This window comes from Empidonax traillii, unplaced genomic scaffold (genome assembly GCF_003031625.1).
Source record: "Empidonax traillii isolate 1590-97213 ecotype Southwest subspecies unplaced genomic scaffold, ASM303162v1 scaffold51:size1492887, whole genome shotgun sequence".
Taxonomy (NCBI): Eukaryota; Metazoa; Chordata; class Aves; order Passeriformes; family Tyrannidae; genus Empidonax; species Empidonax traillii.
The window spans coordinates 1,144,679-1,167,642 of record NW_020955244.1 but is presented as its reverse complement, the minus strand read 5'-3'; the positions used below and the strand labels follow the sequence as shown (position 1 = coordinate 1,167,642).

At 43.1% G+C, this 22,964-nt stretch overlaps 1 protein-coding gene across 1 annotated transcript; it reads right to left on the bottom strand.

The window, feature by feature from the left end:
• Nucleotides 1–278: 278 nt before the first annotated feature.
• Nucleotides 279–22,049, bottom strand: HABP4 (hyaluronan binding protein 4). The gene is made up of 7 exons (XM_027879167.1): nucleotides 21,750–22,049; nucleotides 11,870–12,016; nucleotides 10,813–11,008; nucleotides 9,788–9,871; nucleotides 3,643–3,811; nucleotides 1,773–1,955; nucleotides 279–687 (listed from the first exon to the last, which is right to left on the bottom strand). The coding sequence occupies exons 1-7, from the start codon at nucleotides 22,045–22,047 to the stop codon at nucleotides 631–633; spliced, it is 1,134 nt and encodes a 377-aa protein (XP_027734968.1). The 5' UTR covers nucleotides 22,048–22,049; the 3' UTR covers nucleotides 279–630.
• Nucleotides 22,050–22,964: the final 915 nt, after the last annotated feature.

The following is a 22,964-nucleotide window of genomic DNA, read 5'->3' as shown; positions in this document are numbered from 1 at the left end:
TTTGTGTCGGGGGTGTGGGAGGGGGTGGTTGGTGGGGTTTTCTGTGGGTTTTTTTGTTTGTTTTGCTCCAGAAGACATCCAAACGGCAAAAAGCTTCATCCTGCCACTCTGACTTCTTAAAATAATACCTCAAACCCAAACCAGTGAGCATTTTCCTTTATTTGCCAAGCTGAGAAGTGCAACTCGTGACTGCCTGAAGAAGAACACACCTCACTCAGGAAATCAGCTTTCAAATGTACAGTGAAACACAGTCCCAGCTGCACACCGTGTTCACAGCTCACATTTCACCTCAGTGTCACGAGGAACTTGATAGAATCTCTTATATACACGTGTTTTTTTTTTGAAAGCACTGTTCCCTTTAACTCCATTTGAAGCCTGGTAGTGAAGCCCTGTGAGCCTTCCCTCGGTTCTCACAAAGGAAGGCAGACACCGGGACCCGTGACAGGATCCCAGGCCATCCACATTCCTAGGGCCCCACTCTACTAGCAGGCAGCTGCAATCATTTCACACCAAACACCTAAACAACTTTTCCAGAGGGAAACAGGCTTTCTTTATCCCCATCAGCACAAAACTGGTCTCTTCACAGCTACTCCAGAGCTACTTTGGGATGCCGCCACTCGTGACGGTTCTTCAAGCCAAAGCTGGAAAATCCTCAGGATCATCAGGATTTGGAGCAACAGGCTGCACCTGTAAAGTAAGAAAAGCAGCTTTATAAAAATGAACTCATTTCAAAAGCATCTGACAGCTATGCAGATGTATTTTGCCCTTAAAAGGGTTCGTTCTTCTACTCAAGTTTAATGTTACTGCTACTAAATCCTACTTAAGTTGTATCCACCACTGTCACAGAAATCCTGAACATCTACCTTGGAAGTTACAACTACTGTAATTTCTTCAGTGTGAATGTATTTATAATGCTGATCTACTGCCTGGAGAGGGCCAGAAGACCATAAGGTCTGCAGCACTGAATGAACAGAAAAAAGTAAAGCTGTCTCAAGAAAAATACTGTGTGGTTTTATAAGCAGCATTGCTATGTTTTTACTCTCTAAAACTACTGCATGTACTGGGTTGTAGCTTTAAACACTATGCTCTGTTACTGCAAAGAGCCTTTTGTATTCAGATGAAACAAAGGCATCAACGCTTCCATATTATTCTGAAAGTTCCTAGCCTTAAACAATTTTAGTCAGAGTAAACCGAGACCTTCTGTTAGTGTGAAGAATAAAGATGTCATTTTCCAGAGTGCAAATAGTTTTTTTTTTTTTTTTAAGAAACAGTTAAATAGAAGGGTTTTTTAATGGCTATACTGAACCCATAATCCTGTAGGATGACAGATTTTCTGATCTCTCAGTAATCAAAATGTTATTACTGAACTATAGTGAAATTTTCCCAAGAGATACAAGCCTTTAGTCATTTTAATTACTTTCCAATTTATGTCAAAACTCATTGCAGAAACAAATCTTCACTGTATTCTTTCCTCTAGTCAACATTACAGCATCTAGTAATCAGGCCTTCTGAAATATGTGCATTAAGAGTTGTGAGCATGAACCAGCATTTAAAGTAACGTGATATGGGCCAGGAACTCAAAATAAGCAGGCCAACGTGCTCTGAGGCAGGAATTAGAAAAAGGTCTGGCACGGTGGAAATCAGTAATTCCACATAAAAGGCGGTGGAACAAACACACAAACACCAACAACCCCAGACAGAAAAAAAAAACAAACACCAAACTCAAGAAAAACAACCAAAACACTCATAAAAACTCATAAAAAAACCATTACCACTACTTTTGATTGAGGTCTGATCTCTTCAGATCTTATGCCACGGCCACGACCGCCTCGTGCTCCTCTTGATCCACGGCCAGGGCGAGGGAGGCTCCCAAAATTGATATCCAGCTGAGATGTGATGTCATTCACGGGTTTCCGAAAGACATGAGAATCATCTTCAAGGCCGCCTTTTTGCAACTGAAAAAGAAGATCTGGTTAAAGCCCACAGTTCCCATGTACAAGCTTCTCCCCTCCCCAGTATACACACACACACACACACACACACTTGTATTACAGACTAAGCAGCAAATAAATCAAGATGACACCTGGAATAGAAGGCAGGTCTGCACTTGCACAGGATTTTAACAGAGAGGAGGCAATTGCAGCTCCCCAGATGCCTGAGATAATTCTCTGTAGGCTCAGAGATTCCTGGCAACAAATTCTTCTGTACCAGCTCTGCAGTACTGAAGAGGTTTTTCAGAAATATCATCTAGGAGGTTTTCGGAAGGACTAGAGAATCAGACTTAAGCTGCTAACCCCTACGGTTATCCCCAAGTAATGGACAAAAGGCCACACCATAAAGCTATCTAATTGGTGCACTTGTCTGCATATCTTTAGCTATGAGATGGCTGTTGTTTTATCTCTGGGTGCTCCCAACAGCCAGTGGATGTCAGACTATGGCCCATCACAAATTTAATGGGCACTGCAGTAATGAGAATGTGTGTGTTAGCTCATCCCATGCAATAATGAATCCCTTATCCCATGTCCAATCAAGGGATCTGACTTGCCCATGTTACACAGTCCCCGTGCCTCCCATTCTGTGCCCATTTTGACCAGGTCTCTTGGTACTGCCACAACAGAAACTTCATGGGCAAGAAGCACAGACTTGTAAGGACTCTTCACACACTTGCACACTCTCTTCAGAGTCTGTGAGAGTTATTCTCCCCAGCCCTACCACCACCTCCTCAGAGAAGGAACAGGGGGATAATGGCAATTCTGACCAGCAAAGTCCCACTAAAAACAACCCAGGCCACTTCAGGACCAGTGTCTGCCCCCAGAAATGCTCAGTGACCTGAAGGGATTAAGCCTTAAAAAAACTGCAAGGTCTGATGTTGATATTGTAGCTGTACAGATGATAATGTGTATTCATAAATGCATGCAGACTTCAAGGATCAAAATTCCATCATGCTAGACTACAGGCACATACTTTTGTGACACCCCCCCCCCCCCCAAAACCTGAAATCTAAGTAAGCAAGGATCTGAAAGAAGCCTGCCCTCTCTCTCCACACCCAGACATTATTCCTGAAACTGCAATCTCAGTAACATCGTGAAACAAAATTCAGGGGAAGGGGGCAGAGTGGGTAAGCACATCACAGCAGAACTATCTCTCCAGAGTTAGTTATTAGAAGCAGGACCCTAAAACTCAAAAAAAAACAAAAACAAACAAACAAACAAAAAAAAAAAAACCACCAACCAACATATATTCCAAGTGCACAGCGATAGCTGGGATCCATCACAGGATTCAGAGTTAGGAAAAGAAGCTTTTAGTAAACCAAGTTTCTCTGGCAGCATTACCAGAGATCTACGCAGGTGGCAGCAGCAAGGACACATTTTATATCTCTCAGACTCAGCCATAATGTAGAACAACTTGACACATTATGTATTTGCACACAAAATAGGCGTGATAGTCAGAGAGGGGAAAAAAAAAAAAAAGAACACACAGTAAGTTTTTAAAGTGAGTTTTGGGGCCACATGTCATTAAAGCAATAAGGCTTAGATACTGTTCTCTTGTCTGTTCAGATTATACTATGAGTAAAAGGAAGAACAGAGTCAAGATTCCTAATGCTGGGCATAAAGTTCACAGAATTCCTGAGGCAATGCTTACATCATCGCTATATTTTGACCTGTGAATCACCACTGCTTTGGAAGGGACAGTGGATTCTGGCTTCCGCAGGTTGAATTCAGGCTTTGGTCGGTTCTGTTGCTGAAGACTTTTCCACTCATCTAATGTCATTTCTTGAACTACTTCTTCCACTGGCTCTGCTTCAGCAGCTCTAAAGGTTTATAGTTGTAAAGTAAAAACCATTAGCTTGCAACACGCCAGGATGAACAAGAACACTAATCTCTAAAGTAAGGATACTAAGCAAAGTATTTGGAATATTTCTCACCAAATCGTTGTCCTTAAGTTCACTTACTCCCCACAGTAACTTTGTGTGAGAGTTTTACATTAAGGTAGGTTGGACCACTGTTCAAAATCAGACATATGAACAAATGCCATCTGCAGCCACCTCTACTGGTGCTCATCCAGGGTCGTCATTGGTTCAAGCACTTAAGATTCTAGACAAAAAACACACTCTGCCTTTTGGTCTGTCATATTCTTAACCCTACAGTTTAGCAGCGGATCTGCCCCTAGCAAATACAGCCACAGTAAAATGAGCCCACAGAGCAGTTTTTAAACACCCCAATTCACTGACTTTCCTGCACAAGGGACAATGAGGTGGATTCATGTTTCAAGTGCAGTTTTCAGTAATCAAAAAGATATGATGATCACACCATGGGATCTTCTAGGTAATTATTAACATTTCCTTTGTTAATTTCACAAGGTGCTTCTTAGTTTGTGTTTTTTTTTTTTTTTTTTTTTTTTTTTTTTTTTTTTTTTTTTTTTTTTTTTTTTTTTTTTTTTTTTTTTTTTTTGGTCAGATGTAGTAACACACAAGGAGCCAGCATTTATCACCCAGAAAAAACAGATTAATCCTAGTCAAGTTTGTCACAAAGTGCAATAATGATGATATATTCAAGGAAAACATACTGCATATTTTTGAACTGCAGAGACAGAAGGTTTCAGGTCTGTGAGATACCCAGAGAAGACAGGGTGCACAAAACTAAAGATTCTTCTCTGATGCTGACCACTACTGGCTTGCCCTGGACCAGCAGCTCTTAGAGCATACAGGTGTACCTTTTAACAGTACTCACAGACAGCCATCCCCTGCCAAGCAGCACCACCCACAGGGAGCACAGAGTGCTTCATCACTGTAACTCTGCTGCCCAAACAAGCCAAGGGGCACGAACTACAGGAAAACCCACACTGATTACTCCACTTGAGAAACCATTTCTCCCTTCCCCCCACACAAAACCGCTGTTGCTGTAGCAATTGAAGCAGTTGAAATTAAGTATTTCCCTTACACTGATTTCCCTGGAAAACCCTCTCCTTAGGTCCCGTGTGGTGGGAGAAGTATGGATTGGGTTTTCCTCACTCAGTCGCAGTTCCAAGGGCTGGTGATTTTCCCCAATGTAAATACACAGTTTATTAGATTTAATTAGAAATTTTTGTCATGGAAAGAAGCAGAGTCAAATGATAGCCAGTAAACTGTGCATTTTGGGTTTGAAGTTATAGAAGCAGCCCATCAGAAGGCGCACACATGTTTGGGGCGTTCTGCGCATTATAGAATAGCCCATAAAGGAACAGGCCTGGTCCCTCTTCCCACTTGATCCTGAGGCAAACTATTCTATTTCCTGCCAGTCAAAATTAGACAGTATTTTTCTGAGACACCCAGCACGTGGCAGTTAGAAGCAGAACTGAACAGTAAGGCAGCCCTTCATTTTGATTTTAGGATGAACACAGTTTTAAATTCACTTGGCAGGAGAACAACAAATACACAAGTCCGGCACTACATGCCTCTCCCTCCAATATGCCTTCATGCCCTATTATTTTGAGAATTCCAGCTGTATCAACCAAAAATCAAAGGTTAAAAGACTGGTAAGCAGGCTGTAGTTCCATGCTGATTAAGATCTGAAACTATATTAGAAGGACTCAGTTAAATAAAAAGAATACTGGTGAAAGAAGCAGCCACTTCTGGAAAAACACCCACAGATACTCTTCCACATGTAACAGCATTAAGAGCAAATTGCACCTCAACTGTTTCAATTTTTTGCCTTCAAGAGCAAGAGGCCAAATAATTTTTGACCAATTATCTTAAGCATTAACTTTTGTGAGAAAGTGTTGGAAAACCAATAGTAGTGGTAAACGCCCTGAGGAATTAAAAAAAGAGAAAGCAAACCAATAAAAGGGTTTCTATTCAACTGGGACACTGAATGATGTCTTCTTTGTGGGAATAGGTAGGAAGTCCAGCACAGCAGCGCAAGACAGAAGTCTACACTGAACTTGCTATGCACATGAGAAGCCTTTAAAGGTGTGGGGAGGAAACACATCACGCTAAAAAAGGGAAAGGTTTTGCATATCCATGATATCAAGGCAAGACAGGAGAAAAAAACCAAAAATCTAACACAGCAGCTTCTGGTTTTTTTAAGTATTAGAAAGACCATCAAGGGACACTGAAATGTCTCTCAGAACATTAAAATCGACCAGACAGGAACGAGAAGCGACAGTGACGGTTGGCCATGCCTTGGGTCAGAAAGAGCCCTTCCAGGTTTAAATTGCTATGACCACAAGATAACACGAGGACATTGCACTGTACAGCAACCTCACCTCTCAAAAAGCAAATAAAGGTATTGCTTTGAAAATCACACATCTATCAAAAACAACCAGCTGCCAGTTCTGAAGGAAACACTGGTGGATTTACAGTGCAAATATTTGAGTTTTTTTCAGCTGCGTGGCACGGTTTGATTTTTACTCCAAAGGATGGTTTTAACTGCTAGGTTATTAGCAGTTAAAAATTTGTTTGAGGATGTCAAGACTCCCAAGGGAAAACACCTCCCATCAGTGAGGCACAGCAACAGAAACCAGCGTACCTATCACATTTTGGACAGAGACTCAATTGCAGCAGGTTATTTTGGGCACCAAGCCTGCATGGAATTACTTTCTGCCTTCTAACCTTACACATTTTTACCAACTGCTTGGTGCGCATTTTGATTAATCAAATTAATAAGCTCCTTGGCACGTGAACAATCGTGCTTACAAAATACTGCCAGACAACTCAGTGCAACTTCTGGACATGAGCAAACTGGATTCACAGTGAAAGTCCCACCAAATCACTACACAAGAGCCTTCAGCAACAGTTCCTACTGCTTCAGCAATTTCAATGGATGATCACAACCCTCCAGCTGTGCCTCGATTACTGAGCATACAACAAACAAAATACCTTTTCTTTTTAACAGCAGAAATGCAAACAGAAAGGATTGGCATTCAACTCAGCTATTATTTTCATACATTGAAAATGATCATAGCACGTCTTTCTCAGATCAGCTTTTGTATTATTCAGCTGCACAAAGCAAATCCTTAGCCAGCTTTTATTAAGAAGTCAGTGACATGAACCCTTCCCAATAAACAGGCACTTACAGGAGCATTACCACCAGCTACAGCAAAATTCAAAGCTGAACAAGGTAAGATCAAACAACAACTGTACAAGTTTACCATAGAAGAAGAACACTGAACCAACTATTTATGAATCTCTGGCCTGATCTGAGAATAGTTTTATGTCAAAACTGAACAAAAAAAACCAACCAAACAGCAAAAACCAAACCAAACCAAGCAAAACAAAAAGGAGATAAACAGCTCAAAAAGCTTGAGGATAAATTTACTAATGCTGAAAATATCCTTCAGGAATAGGAATTGATTAGTCTGTATGCTGCACTGAATAATAATAATAAAAAAAAGTCTATTACTTTGAATTAGTGAACACAAGTGTGTTACATTGCTCCGACTGTGAAGACAAGTTCAACAGAGATCAGACGAGAGGAAAGCTTATCCTGCAGTCCCACCCTTGCATTTTTTTACACTGTCAAGGTTAAGTTTTGCTTTTGCAGCAAACCAAACCCCAACTATCGGCATGCAATTTGGGATGATATAAATCGAGACGGATATTGTCGATACACTCAATAAAATTTGAGGATATGGGAAAAAAAAACAACTTGCTTCATATTACAGAAGAATTAAAGAAACTCTTGTCCTGCAGTTCTTTGCAAAGAGAAGCTGTGGAATGGCAACACGGACACAGTCCTCGGGGTAAGACCCCCTAAATCAGAGAATCCTAGAGACTCTTTTTCCAGAGTCGCACTGAAATCAGCCAGCACCACACCAGGGACAAAGGTTATTCCCCCTTTCCAGGATTACATTTTTTTACAGTTTAATTTTAAATGGAAACAGCTAACAACAGGAAAGAGAACAAGAGAAGAAACAAACCCAACTCTTCCACCTCTCTCTCAACAAAAGCACTTAACTACAACAAAACAGTGGAAAAGAAACGGTTTCCTTGCAGCCACTGCATTATGGAGTGAAAATGGGAAGGATCCCAGCAGTAGCCTAAGCAAGCACACAACCCTATATAATGTTGAGGCTGTAGCAAAAGCAGAAGGCAGCCTAAATGTCCTGTTATTTGCTGGAAGACAGCAGCTCTGCAGAGCAGGAGCAACCTAAGCACATAAGACTTTTAAATACATCCTGAAGCGTAAAACCAGCTTTTACTTTTAAATATGGAAAGAACAAAAAAATAAAGAAATAAAATCCCACCCTGTTAAGACATGTGCCTACAACCATCCCTAATGGCCTAGGTGCTATTCCCACTGTGCCTCCTATTTTAAAAATACTGAGCTGACACCCTCCCCCAAAGGGTAAGTGCAATGAGATAAAAGTTATTCATGTTTTGTATGCAGATTTGTAAGCCTTCAGGACAAGACTTGCTGCACTGAAAAGGGTACACACCGCAGAAATACTTGTCTTTTTTTTGAATCTTACAGATTTCAGTGGACTATTCCTAAATGAAGCTTTTTTTAAAAAACACAAGCAGGAGTGAAACCTCCAGGAAGGCTCAGTCCGACTGAATACTCAGTGACCTCTGAGAGAGGTAAAAGAATTGTAGACAACCAGCAGATTCTGAGAGGGGCCTTTTCCAGTACATACACTTCTCATGCCTTAAGCTCCACAAGGAATTGCTACTGGGACATGTCTCCAAAGAGCTTGAATCGAGTTAGAAACAAACACAAGTGTGAAACAGGTAAAGGTACCGGCAGTTTACAAAATAAAAATGAAAAAAAAGCTGAATATTTTCTCACATTTAACTAATACAGTGCATTTTGGACAATGTATCTGCACTACCCATCTGATTCATGTTCATCTAGAAACAGCTTTTTTTGGGAATTCAGTCATAAGTCACTCAATTTCAAAAGACAGATTTCCCCATGTGCACGCATCCCTAGCAACATACTAAAAGCTACTTTAAAATTAAAAGAATCAAGGCTACATCAACTTGTGGGGTTAAACAACTTGAACACATAACACAGGTTTTGTGTTCTAGTTAGCTTTATAATTAAGAAATGAACCCACGTCACTAATAACTGGAGCTGCACCATCAGGTAAAAAAGGCTGCACAGCAGCAGAAGAGGTTAAGATGCTGCACTGGGCATCTTCCACCCGTTAAGAGATACTCACCACATGCAATTTAATTATTTGTTAAGTCTCTTATTATTTGGACAAGATTGTCCAGTTACTTTTTCTTAAGCCAGTGTTTCATCTGCTGAGAAGCAAATTCCTTCCAGACACCGAACACAGTGAAAGCCAGAAGACAAGGGGCAGATTCCCCTCTCCATTTCCCTATTTCTAAGGCTCACTGCACTTCCAGAAAGTTTCTACAAGTTCTGCAGGGCCTTTCATGAACAGATGGCAACTGCAGGATATCAGTGACTGATTAAGACAGGTTTGGAGTATCTTAGTGCATTTTTTGTACAACTATACAAGCACCTTGAATACCTTTTCTCAGAGAACTTCAAAAAGCACAGTAGTTTTCTCAAATTAGCCAAGTTAGAAAGGTAAAAGGTAATATGTAGCTCTTCCTTAAAAGATTATCATCAAATCTTAGGAAGATAAGCATCATGGTGGATTTAAATGCAACCTCCAGTCACCTGAAATCAAGCTTTAGTCAGAACTAGGGATGCATCTTTTATACTCACTAATACAGACAAAGCTTTTCTATTTTTAAATGTGTGCATTAAAAAACTTCACAGTTCCTCCCAATACAACAGTAAGAATCAATTGTTTTCTTTGCATTTAGAAAGAAAATATTTCAGTCAGACAGTACTTGCTCAGGGGCTCTCCTTCAGACGTCCCTGGCTGTTCAGCAGTTTCTACAGTCTCTTCCATAGGTGCAGCCTGTTCCATCCCACTGAAACAGTAAACAAACAAACAAACAAAAAAAAAACCCACAAAGTCTTCATGAGTCACATTGGAAAAAAAATACCTTGCATATCAATACGTCACTTTTTTTCCCAAATTCCTTGGGAAGAAGAAAAAAAATAGAAAAGCTCTGATTATAAGCAAAAAGATCTACTAAGTGACTGGCTGAGCAACTAACAAAATGAGGAAAACCTGATTTTCCTGTTCACTTGAAAATGCATTTCAGTGGTACAGTCAGCTAAGTATTAGCTCCAGAGCCATACTGAACTGTGTCACAGTTTTGAAATTTAGGAATGATCCACAAAACTCAAGAAAAAGAGACTGGACTTCAAGCCCACGAACAGAGTCTGAATCTTCTAATCAGCATTTTGGAACAATGCCGTTAAATACCAGAGTCCACTCACCTGACTATTGAGAAAAGTCATAACTTATTTCCTTTAAAAGACAAATTGGCCCCAGTCAAAGGGTTTTGGCAGTCTTAAGTGAACAATCATCATGCCTTTGCTACAGTTTAATCTTACCATCATGAAGGAGACAAGTTTAAAAAACTGTGAAACATCACAACAGCAATGGAAAGCAACACTCATAAAGCTCAAAAATGGACACGAAACTGATGAACAGAAAACAATGATCAGAGGTAGGCCATGGAAAATTACCATCTGTGGTGGACACAAGTACCTGATGTACCTCCTAACAACTTTAAATGCTCTGCAGTTGCAGTCCTCCCTCCATCCTTTCTGCCGTATGCTTTCATTCCTCTGGAGAGGAAAACAGAATTCTGTGGCTTTAGGAGCTTTTCCCCGCCAGGACCTCAAACTAAAACCAGTACTGACTTTTTGCCACCAGCTGGGATAAGAAGGAGGGAACAGAACACTCAAGAGGCAGTGCTGCAGAGCACTCCCAGCAAGAAACAGCACACAGGACACTTACGTTTTGTCACTCCCACTCTGCCTTTCAAATTCTCGTTTTCCTCTTTGGTCAAAGCCATCAAAACTTCTGTTTATTCTACCACCTCTTCCTCTGCTTCGCATTGCACCTCGTCCTCCACCACGGCCTCTTACTGGTCTTTCATAGTCTATTCTCTCCACCGGTCTGCAAAGATGACAATTAGTCAGATTTTTTGTTTCTACAGAACAAAGGAGTTAAAAAAAAAAAATCGTATGGCCGTATTTGTGCAGCTGTGGGACACACCAGTATATAACAGCTACTGCACAGCTTTTGGAGGGCATCTTTACACAGCACATAGTACAGTCCTTTCACTCTTGTCATTAAAAAGGGTCACCAACTGAACACAGGAGGAATTACTACAACAAACAGGAACAGAAAGATCAGCTGTTCATTGGCAACACTGAAAACATCACAGAAGTTAAAAGAAAATATTATAAAACTGCCAGATCTTCAGTAGCTTTATTAGGCAACAGCTCCACTGTAAACCCAGATTTAGATGTAACTACTGAAAATTTCAGGCAATTTGTTTAAGTACCAACTATCGTGATGTAAAGGAAGAACAGCCACACTCCAAAGCATTTAAGGTTTAGGTGGAATTTCCTACTACTTACGAAGAAAGCAAAATTGATGTGCATTCACTGTCCAAGCAGTAAGTAACATGGCAAAGGGCTGTTTCCAGTTTGAACAGTAAAAGTCATTCAACTGGGAACCCCACCACATGTTCTGCAAAGCTTGGTACGTGAGCTCAGAAATGAACATTGTGAATACGTTGTAGACTAAATGTCACATTTTCAGGCCTTTACACCGTTCAGTTTTGCCTCATATTTATAGCGTTCAACAAAACTGCTCCAAATCAGCAGGCAAGGAAGCTGAACTACAGCTCCGAGAGGCATGGGCCAAGTCTCACAACAAATCTGCACGCTAATAACGTGACCATGCCTTCACACCACGCCTGGCTCCTGCAAGAAGCAGCTTCCTAAGAAGGTGACCACTTCTCCTTCCCACTCCCGTGCAGATCCTCTGCATGGTAGTACGTACCTCTCCACTTGGAACTCCACCTGTCTTTGTGTTCCATCAGGACGGTATTCCCTGAGAGATGGTCTCCATTCAGCCTTGTCCTGCTTCCCCTCTGCTCCCCTGTTACTGAACCCTTGCTGCTCTCCCCGCCGAGGTGCTTGCTTCAGGCCTGCACAGACACACACAGATCACCAACAGCTCATTAGGAACTGAACTGCACTTACCAAAATTGCACTGAAAGGAGCTGACCACACCCTTACACTCTCCAGATTTACTTTTCCAACCTCAAGTCCACCAAAACATTAAAAGTCCTCACAGTTAATGTTGCCAGACACTGCCTGTTTGAAAGACAATTACTACCTCTTCTGTACTGAGGAACCTGCAAAAATACTACAGGTTTTGACACAGGTCAGACGTTTCCAGAAAAGACAGTCTAGAGAAAAATCCAATTTTGCTCACATTAAGTCATAGAAAAGGAGAATAAAAACTGTTTCAAGTTCTGTCGAAGACCGTGACAGTATACTAGAGGGTGAGGCAGAGAAGCTTCAGTGGAAAAGAGGAATCACGTGATGCCTGCAGGAGCAGTGAGTGAGGGCAAGAAGAAGGCCCTTAGAGTTTATCATGAAACCCCACACCTGTCAGACGAGCTCAGTTTTGAAGTCTAAGCCTCCCACTCTACTCAAGCTCTGGTATCTAACAACCAGAGCAGGGTCACCTCCTTATATTACAAACCTGTTCTATGGAAAAAAGGACCACCCACCAACACCACAGGGCACTGAGCCTAAGTGGCAGAAACCCAAGCAGTAAGCAGAAAGGCTTCAACACCACTAATTCTAGCACGTCAACATCTTTCAAGATAAAATATATTTTAAGATTTTTAGGGTTTTGTTCAGCCATTGCTAGGTTTAAGGAGGATGAGATTGGGCAGGGTGAATGCAGAGAAACTGTGCATTGTAAGAGAGAGTAAACTGAGGTTTTCCACTCAACCTTACATCTAGCAGATTGGGGTTTATTACGTACTTCCTACCTGATTTTCCCAAACTCTGTGCTCTATGTGGGACAAAGTTCTCCAGAAGCAAGCAAGCCTTTTGCCTGCTAGGCCTCTACACTTACACTGAGAAGGGTGTTGGTTGAAGTCAGTCAATCAAGGAACTGTAGAAGGAGGGCTCTCAAACCACCAACCTGGGCTACTCTTTCCATGAGAAGCACCTGTGCAATGCTGAGACAATTGCTGAACTCAGGTCAGGGAACAAGTGACAGTCCTGGCTACTGTGCCTCTGCTGCTGGCACACAGAAATAGAAAGGCCTATTCTGTGCTGCCATATTACGATGCAAATTAATTCCTGGCTCAATAGAAGTGACCATCTAAGATCTCTGATCAAAGCTTAGGTGGCAAGCGTGAAGTCTAACATCATCCTTCAAAAGAGAACTTCAAAGAACTGTCCACTCTGTGAATAAGGAAGGAGAGAGGTAAGTAAAGCTTTTTGTTATACAGTAATGACAGTCATACACAGAAGATAGCAATTCTCTCTTCTCAAGGTCTAGGACTACTCAACCATTAGAGCAGCGGGCATATTTGCATTCCCCAAATTACAGTGTTATCTCTGGATAAAGGACATTTCATTTTGAAATCGGTGTTTGAGTAAGCTTTTTGAACCAGGGCACGAAGACAAAGCAAAGCCATAAAAAAAAATACAGAATTGTACATGCTCTGGGGAAACGTGTCTGCTCTACACACACCTCAGACACACTACCAGCTACACGGGAGTGTTGTTTCCAAATTGGAATCTTGCTGTGGAAAAAATTACTACTCATTTCTGACCTCATTTTTAGTTATTTTGTTTGGGTCTGAATGCACTGCAATAGAAGACTGCATTTTTATTTATTTTTGATCCTCTCATTGGCCATGGGAAGCCTCAGTTACTCTAAAGGGATTAATCTGACAGGAAAGCAGCAGTCAGAGACCACCTCCCCTATGTACTGAGTGTTAACCTCAGTTTCACCTCCAGGTTCAAAGAGCTCCTTAGAACCAGCAAAGCCATGCCAAAAAAAAAAAAAAAAAAAATAAAAAAAGAAGTGCAAAAGTAATTTTAACAGGATTGAACCACTTAGAAGGACTTCAAAACAAGCCTTCTTGCCAGATGTGTCAGTGTCTTACATGTCACTAGCAGTGAGCATCCTGGGCAAAGCAGTCAGTTCTGCTCCAGTTCCAGTGTAAGGCCATTTCACTTTGATTCTAACAGGTGGCTGCAATTACTGCCCATGGATTTTAAACACTAGAAGGATTATCTGTGGCATTTATTACCTGTATAAAAAAACCACCACCTGTAACTGGTTTGACAGACATGATTAAAACAGTGTGCAGCACCTACACCTCCCTAGTAAGATAAGTCACCCTCAGGGAAGAAGTTTGGGACCTGCTTGTAAATCAGTTCTAACACAACCTTCAGCTCTGCATATAAGAAAAGAGAAAAAAAAAAAAAAAAAAAGGAAAAAAACCCCAAGATAAAGCATCAGCAATCTTGTATAGCACTGCTATAATGGTTTCACTTAAAAAGAGCTGGGCTACACTTCAAATGCTTATTAAGTACCTCTGCAAGCACACCCCAACTTTGCCTGGTTGTTTGCATATACTGACTGGTGTGCAGGCTTTCTTCAAAATCACACACCAAAAAAAAAAAAAAACCCCAGGAGTTTTGTGAGTCACCTGCTTGAGGTCTTACAAACATCATGCCAAAAGCTGAAGCTCACTCTTTCCTAGTTACCTAGTTTAGCCTCTCCTTAAAGTGCTTTTTCTGTGTCTTACAGTTACACCTGCAATCTGCATTCACCTGAAGATGTGTCCCACCATTCCCCACTTCACTGCAGCTCCCCTGGAAGGTTACTGCACCAGCCTGTTCTCTTGGATAAGTTGCCTACTGCTTTACTTTCTAAACGAGGAATCAAAGAAATCTGATGCTTAAACTGTCTCAACAGACACAGCCCTTTTTTTTTCCTTTTTTTTTTTTAATTCCAGGAGAAGAGGGTTGAGCTACTGTTACAGGGAAAAACATGTGTAAATACTAAAATTACAGGTACCAGAACCAGACACTGCTAAAGAAAAAAGCTTGGGTTTACAAGCCATTGTTAAAACTCTAAATCAGATGTAAAATACTAGAGTAGATTTCACTTTCCGAACAATAGTACTTCACCATCAGCATTAGTGCTACTTACTGTGCAGCACTTAGACAAGAAGATCTCCTAGAGGAGTGTTTTTAATAAGCATGTACCACAGAACTTGCAACTGGAAAAGCAGAAACTGTATTTTTAAGACTTGCATTGCTTGGTTTCCCAGACACTGGACACCCATGAATGAACAGATGGACTTAGAACACCACAGCAAAATCCAGATGCCTTTCCAGAGGTGTTGCCTAGCTCTCAGCAAGCTTCTCTATCCATATAGTCTGTCCTCAAACAATGGGGCTTGTTCTTGGGAAGAGGCACTTCTCTAGGGAAGGTTCTCACTGGCAGAAGACTCCCTAGTATGCTTATTAAGAAGAGACCTCTTGCAAACCCTAGGTGTGGGATTACATCCATTGCCTGCATGGCAATTAGGATATACCTAATAATTATGGGAACCAAAAGCTTACAAAAGCAGCCAAAAATACCAGAAATGTTGAAAACTGTACCCACAAAGCTGTGGAGTAAAATCAGCACTGATGCAGAACTGCTAGTTTTGGCTTAACCCATAAATAAAAAAAAAAAAAAAAAACACAAAGGGAAAAAAAGACTCTCCAGCTCTAAAACAATAACCTTCTTCCTAGGAAGATGAAAAGAACATTCAAAACCTGTCTGGCACACAGAATTTTGAGGGTGGTTGCATCACCATATAATACTCGTATACTGCTCACGAAGAACAGATTAGATGAGGATTTATCAAAATACCACCCCGCATGAAATATTTAGGCAATTAAGCAACTTTCAAGCTTCAGCTGTGTCATCAGGAAATAAAATATCCAGTATTAATAGTAAAAAAAAAAAAAAGGACAATGATTAATAGACCCAAAGTAGGTCCAGGCTATGGTAGAAATACCTTGACCAGCAACAAAGCAAACAACTGTGAGGAAAATTTTAGGTACAGCAGGATAGTGAAAAACCCAAATGCCAGATCTAGGGGACTTAGGTAAACCACTGAAAGAAGTTACCAAGGCAGAGCAAGTGGATTCTACACGTTGGAGTCCAGAGAAGGAAAGGATTTTCCAAGCTCTAAAAGGAACACCTGACAACTGTGTGCGCACCATATGAGGTGGAATCGATTCTTAAATTACATTCTACACAATCACTGTCCCCTCAAAAAACACGTTGTTCTGAATTTAAAATCATTAATTCACCTACTGCTACTGTGAAAAGATGTGACGTTTTGAACTCAGCAACTTTGCTGTTTGTCCCTTCCATCAGTGAGCCACACCATGGCTGTTAAAAAGGAGCTGATTCTCTCTGGCCAGCCATGGGAAGATCTGCAAAACCTAGAGACCTGAAGTCTGATCCTGTTCACCAGTGGATCTTCATGCCACACAAACAGAAAACAACACAGGGGCTATGCAGTGGTGAGACACTGTGAGGTGTTTGAAACAGAACCTCTCCAGCCTTTGGTGAACTGCCCAAGACGCCAAATTAATTGAATTAGTAAGAGCAGCCCGGTGGGAACGTGACCAGCAAGTGACTATTTATACTGACTCTAAATACGCTTTTGGAGTGTGTCATGCAGTGGGTATGCTATGGAAAGAATGAGAGTCCCTTACTTCAGCAGAAAATAATATTTATAATGGATCTGAAATCCAAATGCTGCTGGTAGCCATTAGGCTTTCAGAGGAAATTCCTGCAGCACACTGCCCAGCTCATAAAAAAGGCTTCAACTGAAGGCAAAAAAAAAAAAAAAAAAAAAAAAAAAAAAAAAAAAAAAAAAAAAAAAAAAAAAAAAAAAAAAAGAAATTACTCAGACTTGTAGTCAGATAGGTTTATAATGGCCTGAAGTTTAGGAATATTGGGATATTCCTTTGGGATATTATGCCATGTTGGGAAATAACCCCTTGCCAGCATCTAGGGTTGTCATCAATAGGAACAGTGTTGGGCAAACAATCATACCCAGGACCAGCCTCTTGGATGAACAGCTGACCCAGTGCAAAAAAAAAAAGGTTTGAGAGAAAAAAAGTAAGCATGCTCAGTGGTACATGAAGTACAGGTACATGAGACACAACCTGGAGAGGAGGCATTAATGAGGCACTAAGGCATTTTCACAGAAATCCAAGTTAGGACCTAAATGGGAAGAGTCATATACCGTCCTGCTGTGCATTTATTTTGCTGTTAAATCTTTAGGATATCACGCTGCTTGCAGTAACACTGGATCGTAGCCAAATGCCTTGAAAGACTTCATGAGTTCTTTTCGACATAACTGCGGGAAAGCTTAAAAACAAAGGGAGAACTGTTGTAAATTAAGTGTAGTTAGTTGAATTCTTTTAACTGGATTCACTTGCCAAAGTAGTTTTGCTTTCTAAAAGTAGCTAAAGTAGCAAGCTGCAAACTTTCACCTTGAAATGCTGAACTAGTCTTGTGCTATTGTTTAGCCACAATAAAGGGAGGCTCTGAGACCAGCGCAAACGAAAAGGTTAAGAAGCCACGACTATCAGCAAGAGCTGCAACCCGTCCAGACAAAAACAGCTGCAGAGAAAGAATGTGGTAAGGAACAAGAAGACTCCATGACAGAAAGTCACCCCTGGAGTCAGAGGTGCATGCAAGGTGTGTGAAGAACAGGTGCATAGATTGCAAGGGTATAAAATCCCTGGGATTTCTTTGTTCTGGGTCCCTCCTGGGAAGCACCTTGCTCGAGCTGTACCAATTGCATTACCATTCAATTACTATTTTTTTTTCTTCCCCAGAAATTGGATGTCATACTCAGCTGTGGGAATCCTAGGGTAAGGAAATTTGCCTAACAACTTAATCTTCCTTTACAACAAAGCTGCATAACTGGAAGTAGTAAAAGGCAGTTCACACTCTCAGGGATTTATTTTGCTACACTTCAGAGCGTGGCAGATTTAAGACTCCACAAATAATCTTACTTTCTCCCCTTTGAATGTGTGTGTCCATGTGATTTTAATACCAAACTTGAATTAATTTTGTGAACTAAAGCATAGCTAATTACATGACTTGCAAAATAGTAACAGACTGTCCCAAAATAATAATAATAATGAAAAAAAAAAGGCTGCAGCTATTACATGCAACACACCAAAGAAAGACACATGGAGCTAGACTCTATTCTGTGGTCTTCTGTTTTCATGTGTGCCAGTACTCACTGAATTACAGAATTGCCTACTACAGCTTTCCTCTAGAAAATCCTTATGGCATTGTAGCTGAAGAAATGCTACCAGGATAAACTATTTAAAAATAAAAAAACCTGCAGCCAGTCTGAGACAAAACTGCCCAGAAACTTCCCATGCCATATTAACTCAAAACACAGATAAAAATTCAAAAACACAGTATTCAGGGACTACATATAAATGGTACCGAAGTCACTAAATGTACGCGAAAGAAGAAAACCTTTTAGAGGTATTAGCAACAAAGGTTTAGAGATTTCAAAAGCACGGAGCTTGTTACTGCATGATCAGCAAATTCAATTTGCCTGGACTGGCAGAGAATGCAAGCTCTGCAACTAGGCCTTTTGAATAAAGAGCTGGCAAATGCAGTTTGGTCGCTGTGGTAAGAATGAACTGAGCTAACATTAAGAGGTGCAATTACAAGAGCTGCAATACCTACAACCAGTCTTTACCCAAATCCTCAGCTAATACAGTCTAAAAAAAAAAAAAAAATCACAGTTTTGTGAAACAAAAAAAAACAAACCACAGCTTTTTGAAACAACACTCAGTAAAAGAACAAAAAAATACATCATTAACGTCAAAAGTGTAGGTTTTGGTAGGCTACAAAACAGGAGTCCAGTTTCTCCTTGAAAAAGAAGGACTAAAAAGTTGTCTCCTTACAGTTCTGTCAATTCATACTAAATAGTTGGACTCTAAAACTCAAACCATTGCATTACCTGGTAAAGTCCTCTAAGGAGGTTTGCTTCAAATTGAAAATATCTCCAGAAATTTAATAAAAGCTCCTCTGAAAAAGGCAGTGAAGAACTATATAAACAAAATGTCAATTTACAGAACTTTGCAAGTAAGCATTCCATTTTAACTTTAAAATATAACACCACAAAAAAGTCTCTCCAAATACTGTGCATTACCAGATAGAATTCTAGGTTTGCTTTGAGTCTTTCTAAAGACCCTTTTGTTCTGATTTAATACGCTCAAGAAATAGTACTGTAATAAAACAAAAATCATGAAATTTTTAGTAGGACTTTTTGGTTTTGTTTGTTGGGGTTTTTTTTAAAGATAATAGTAATTAGTTTCACCATTTAGTAATTTTAATCAATATGATTTATTTCCCCAAGAAGAAGTGCACTCTTCTAGCAATGTATCCATCAAGTTTTATGCCGAACTGAACTAGTTCGAGGACCTTCCCAAGAATTTACTCACTCTCAACTTTTAAGCTGATACTCCTCTGAACGTTTTACAGAATCCAGAAGCTGAACCCTGTGTAAAAAAATCAACTTTGTATGGCCCCTAAAGAAGCTGATCCCCCCACCTTACAAAAAACCTGAAGATTTTTCCCTCAACACACCATTCACGTTGTATTTGTCAGCTACCCCATCACTGTGTAGTTGCCCTAATTCAGAGGGTGATCTCTGCCCTACAGAGCAGACTTTCTAAGACAGCACATCCAAAAGAACACATAGGTAAGACCAAGTCTTGACTACCTACCCTGGTTTAGCATCCTGAGCAGTCCTTATTTCTCAACAACCCAAGGCAAACATAAAGCACACACAAAATCCAGGATAGCCATTTTATTTTACAAAGAAAGTGCATTTTTTTTGAAATAACTCCTCTTTAAAATAAGTGGTCCTTCCCTCTGACTAAGGATACTATAGCCAGCAGTCTTTTCTCTATTTAAAATCAGCAGGAAATAAGGTGCACGTCTGATGTCTCTGCATAAGAAAACATGTTCCCTAACATGAAGACTGAAGAGAACAGTCAAAAATACTCCACAATGCCACTGTGTATTACCACAGAATTAAGATGCTGTCTACAGACAAGCAGGAGGTAAAGGATGGGCTTCACATCCTACTAGTGCTCCTAGTGGGTCACTGATAGCCACCAGTTCCTGTTCAAGAACATTTTCATCAAAACTTGAGAGTCTGCTGTTCACTGAACAGACCTACACCTTCTGTTGATACAGAAGTGATACAGCAAGGTGTAATTTAAATAAAATAAGCTGTTACTACTGTAAGTATTGGTCTTACAGGCAGTGATCTCTGACAAAGCCACATAACTACAGAGGAACCTCAAAAAGATGAGTTTCACATCACTGTCCAAAACGACAGTGACAACTTGGTGATATCACCTAAGATGCTCCTTAGCCAGCACAGGTTTGGTGTGGAAAGAGTCTCTGCCTCACATGGTCAACTAATTGCTGTAGGGAACAGTGTAACAACTAAGCCTAAGCAATTGAGTTGCCAGCACCAGTAACAACTTGATGGAGAAACCACGGCGAATCAAAGGCTGTTTTCTAGGGCGTTAAAACACACAGTTCAATTACGGTGAGTTTAAAAGGAGCCTTTACTACAGGAAGAAAGTATCTTAATTAAAGATTATGAGCTTGTTGCAGGAGAATAGGGACTTCAGAGGGTGAAACCAGAATCTTCAGTGCAGAGATTCTCCATATTTCGAAACAATCAGCCAGCCCCTGGATACTGTCTATATTGAATCCAACAACCTGCAGTTCAATACCAGTTTGTAGTAACAATCAGACTCACAAAGGTGCCTCCAAACTATGGCACGGCAAAGTCTTCAGATGCAAAGAGGACCGGGCAAGACTTTTTGGTACAAACTCCCTATTTCATCAACCAACATCAAGAATCCAGCATCTGACATACAACCCTCGGCCATTGCTGAACACCGTGCTGAAGAATTCACCCGGGGAAACAAGGCTGGTGCATCAGTGTAAGCCCAACGTAAAACAAGCACAGATTCCTGGAGACGTTAGAACCCCGAAGATGCTGAAATGCCAGAAGACCCACAGGTACTGGGAAAACAAGCCTGGAAGCATCAAACACTCAAGGATAATGGCTAGGGCGATGAAAGGCATCAATAGGGCTGCTCAACCAGCGTGAAAGTTACAGACGCTGCCGTGGAGAAGTTAATGCTCTTGCACTTGTCTCTTAGGGGCTGAAGTTTTCATTTACACCTCCAAAGCCCTCTGGGCTGGGAGCGCTCCCAAGGACCTTGTCGGGGTCCAGCACGGCCACCAGGCGCCACGCTCCCGTGCCACGGCCTTGTCCAGGTGTGCCTTCCCCATGGCAAGCACGGCTTCCCTCGGCCCTGCCGGGACCCTGCGGCTGCCAGGGCAGGGTAAGCGCCGGGCACCGCTCCGGGCACCGCTCCCAGCACCGGGCACGGCTCCGGGTACCGCTCCGGGCCATGGCTCCACCGGGCACCGCTCCGGGTACCACTCCGGGCCATGGCTCCACCGGGCACCGCTCCGGGTACCACTCCGGGCCATGGCTCCACCGGGCACCGCTCCGGGCACGGCTCCGGGTACCGCTCCCGGCTCCGGGTACCGCTCCCGGCTCCGGGCACCGCTCCGGGCCCCGGCTCCACCGGGCACCGCTCCCAGCACCGGGCACGGCTCCGGGTACCGCTCCGGGCCATGGCTCCACCGGGCACCGCTCCGGGCACGGCTCCGGGTACCGCTCCCGGCTCCGGGCACCGCTCCGGGCCCCGGCTCCACCGGGCACCGCTCCCGGTGCCGCCCGCCCCTCCCCTCCGTACCTGTCTGCGGGGGCTCGGCGGTGGCGGTGGCGGAGCCCCCCGGCTGCCTGCGCTCCTTCTGGCTCTCCTTCCTGCCGCCCCCCGGCACGGCTCGTTCCCCCGGCCCGGCTCTGCCCGCGGCCGCCGCCTCGTCGCGCTTCTTGCGCTGCTGCTGCTGCCGCCGGCGGCGCTCGGCCTCGCGCAGGAGGTCGAAGGGGTCCGACTCGTCGTCCAGGAGCTGGTAGAAGCGATTGGCGACGGCGCAGCCGAAGCTCTCCTGCATGACGGCGGCCACCGGGCTGCGCATCGCCCCGTTCATCGTGCCCGCACGGCAGCCGCCACCCCGGGGGCTGCCCCTGCCGCGGGGGAAAGGGGGAGCCGAGCGCTCGACCGGCGAGACCGGCAGAGGAGGAGCGCCCGCCGCGGCACAGCCCGGCCCGACCGGGACAACCCAACCCAACCCCGCCCCGCCAAACCCGGCCCGGCCCAGCCCGGCCCAGCCCGGCCCAGAGCGCCCTTCCCGCCCCGCGGCCAAAGGGGGCGCGCGGCCCCGCCGACACCGCCTATAACCGCGGCCGGCCCCGCCCACCGCCGCCGCGCGGCCAATGGGGAAACAGACAGGCTAACCGGGCGGTGGGCCCCGCCCTGAACCCCGCCCCGAACGCCGCGCTGCGGCCAATCAGCGCCCTGCACCGGTGCTGTCAGTCACGGCTCCTGACCAATGCGGGGCCGCGCTCGGTTATTCGCGAGGTTTCACCGCCCCGCCCCCCCCCCGCGGGGCGGCGCGCGCGGCCTGAGGAGCCGGCGGTGTCCCGTGTGTGGGAATGTCCTGTTTGTGGGAATGATTCCTGTCTGTGGGGAATGATTCCCTGTCTGTGGGAATGATTCCCTGTGTGTGGGGAATGATTCCTGTGTGTGGGGAATGATTCCCTGTCTGTGGGAATGATTCCTGTGGGGGGGGAATGATTCCTGTCTGTGGGAATGATTCCTGTTTGTGGGGAATGTCCTGTGTGTGGGGAATGATTCCTGTGTGTGGGGAATGATTCCCTGTGTGTGGGGAATGATTCTTGTCTGTGGGGAATGATTCCCTGTCTGTGGAGAATGATTCCTGTCTGTGGGAATGATTCCCTGTCTGTGGGGAATGATTCTTGTCTGTGGGGAATGATTCCCTGTCTGTGGGGAATGATTCCCTGTGTGTGGGGAATGATTCCTGTGTGTGGGAATGATTCCTGTGTG

What these genes read in the sequence shown, in the direction of transcription:
- HABP4 (XM_027879167.1), bottom strand. Translation starts at nt 22,047, where the DNA reads ATGAACGGGGCGATGCGCAGCCCGGTGGCCGCCGTCATGCAGGAGAGC. An exon ending in GAAGGAGAGCCCCTGAGCAA is followed by an intron (nt 3,812 to 9,787) that starts GTACTGTCTGAC and finishes ATAAACCTTTAG; the next exon opens with AGCTGCTGAAGCAGAGCCAG. An exon ending in GACCTCAATCAAAAGTAGTG is followed by an intron (nt 688 to 1,772) that starts GTAATGGTTTTT and finishes CTTACTTTACAG; the next exon opens with GTGCAGCCTGTTGCTCCAAA.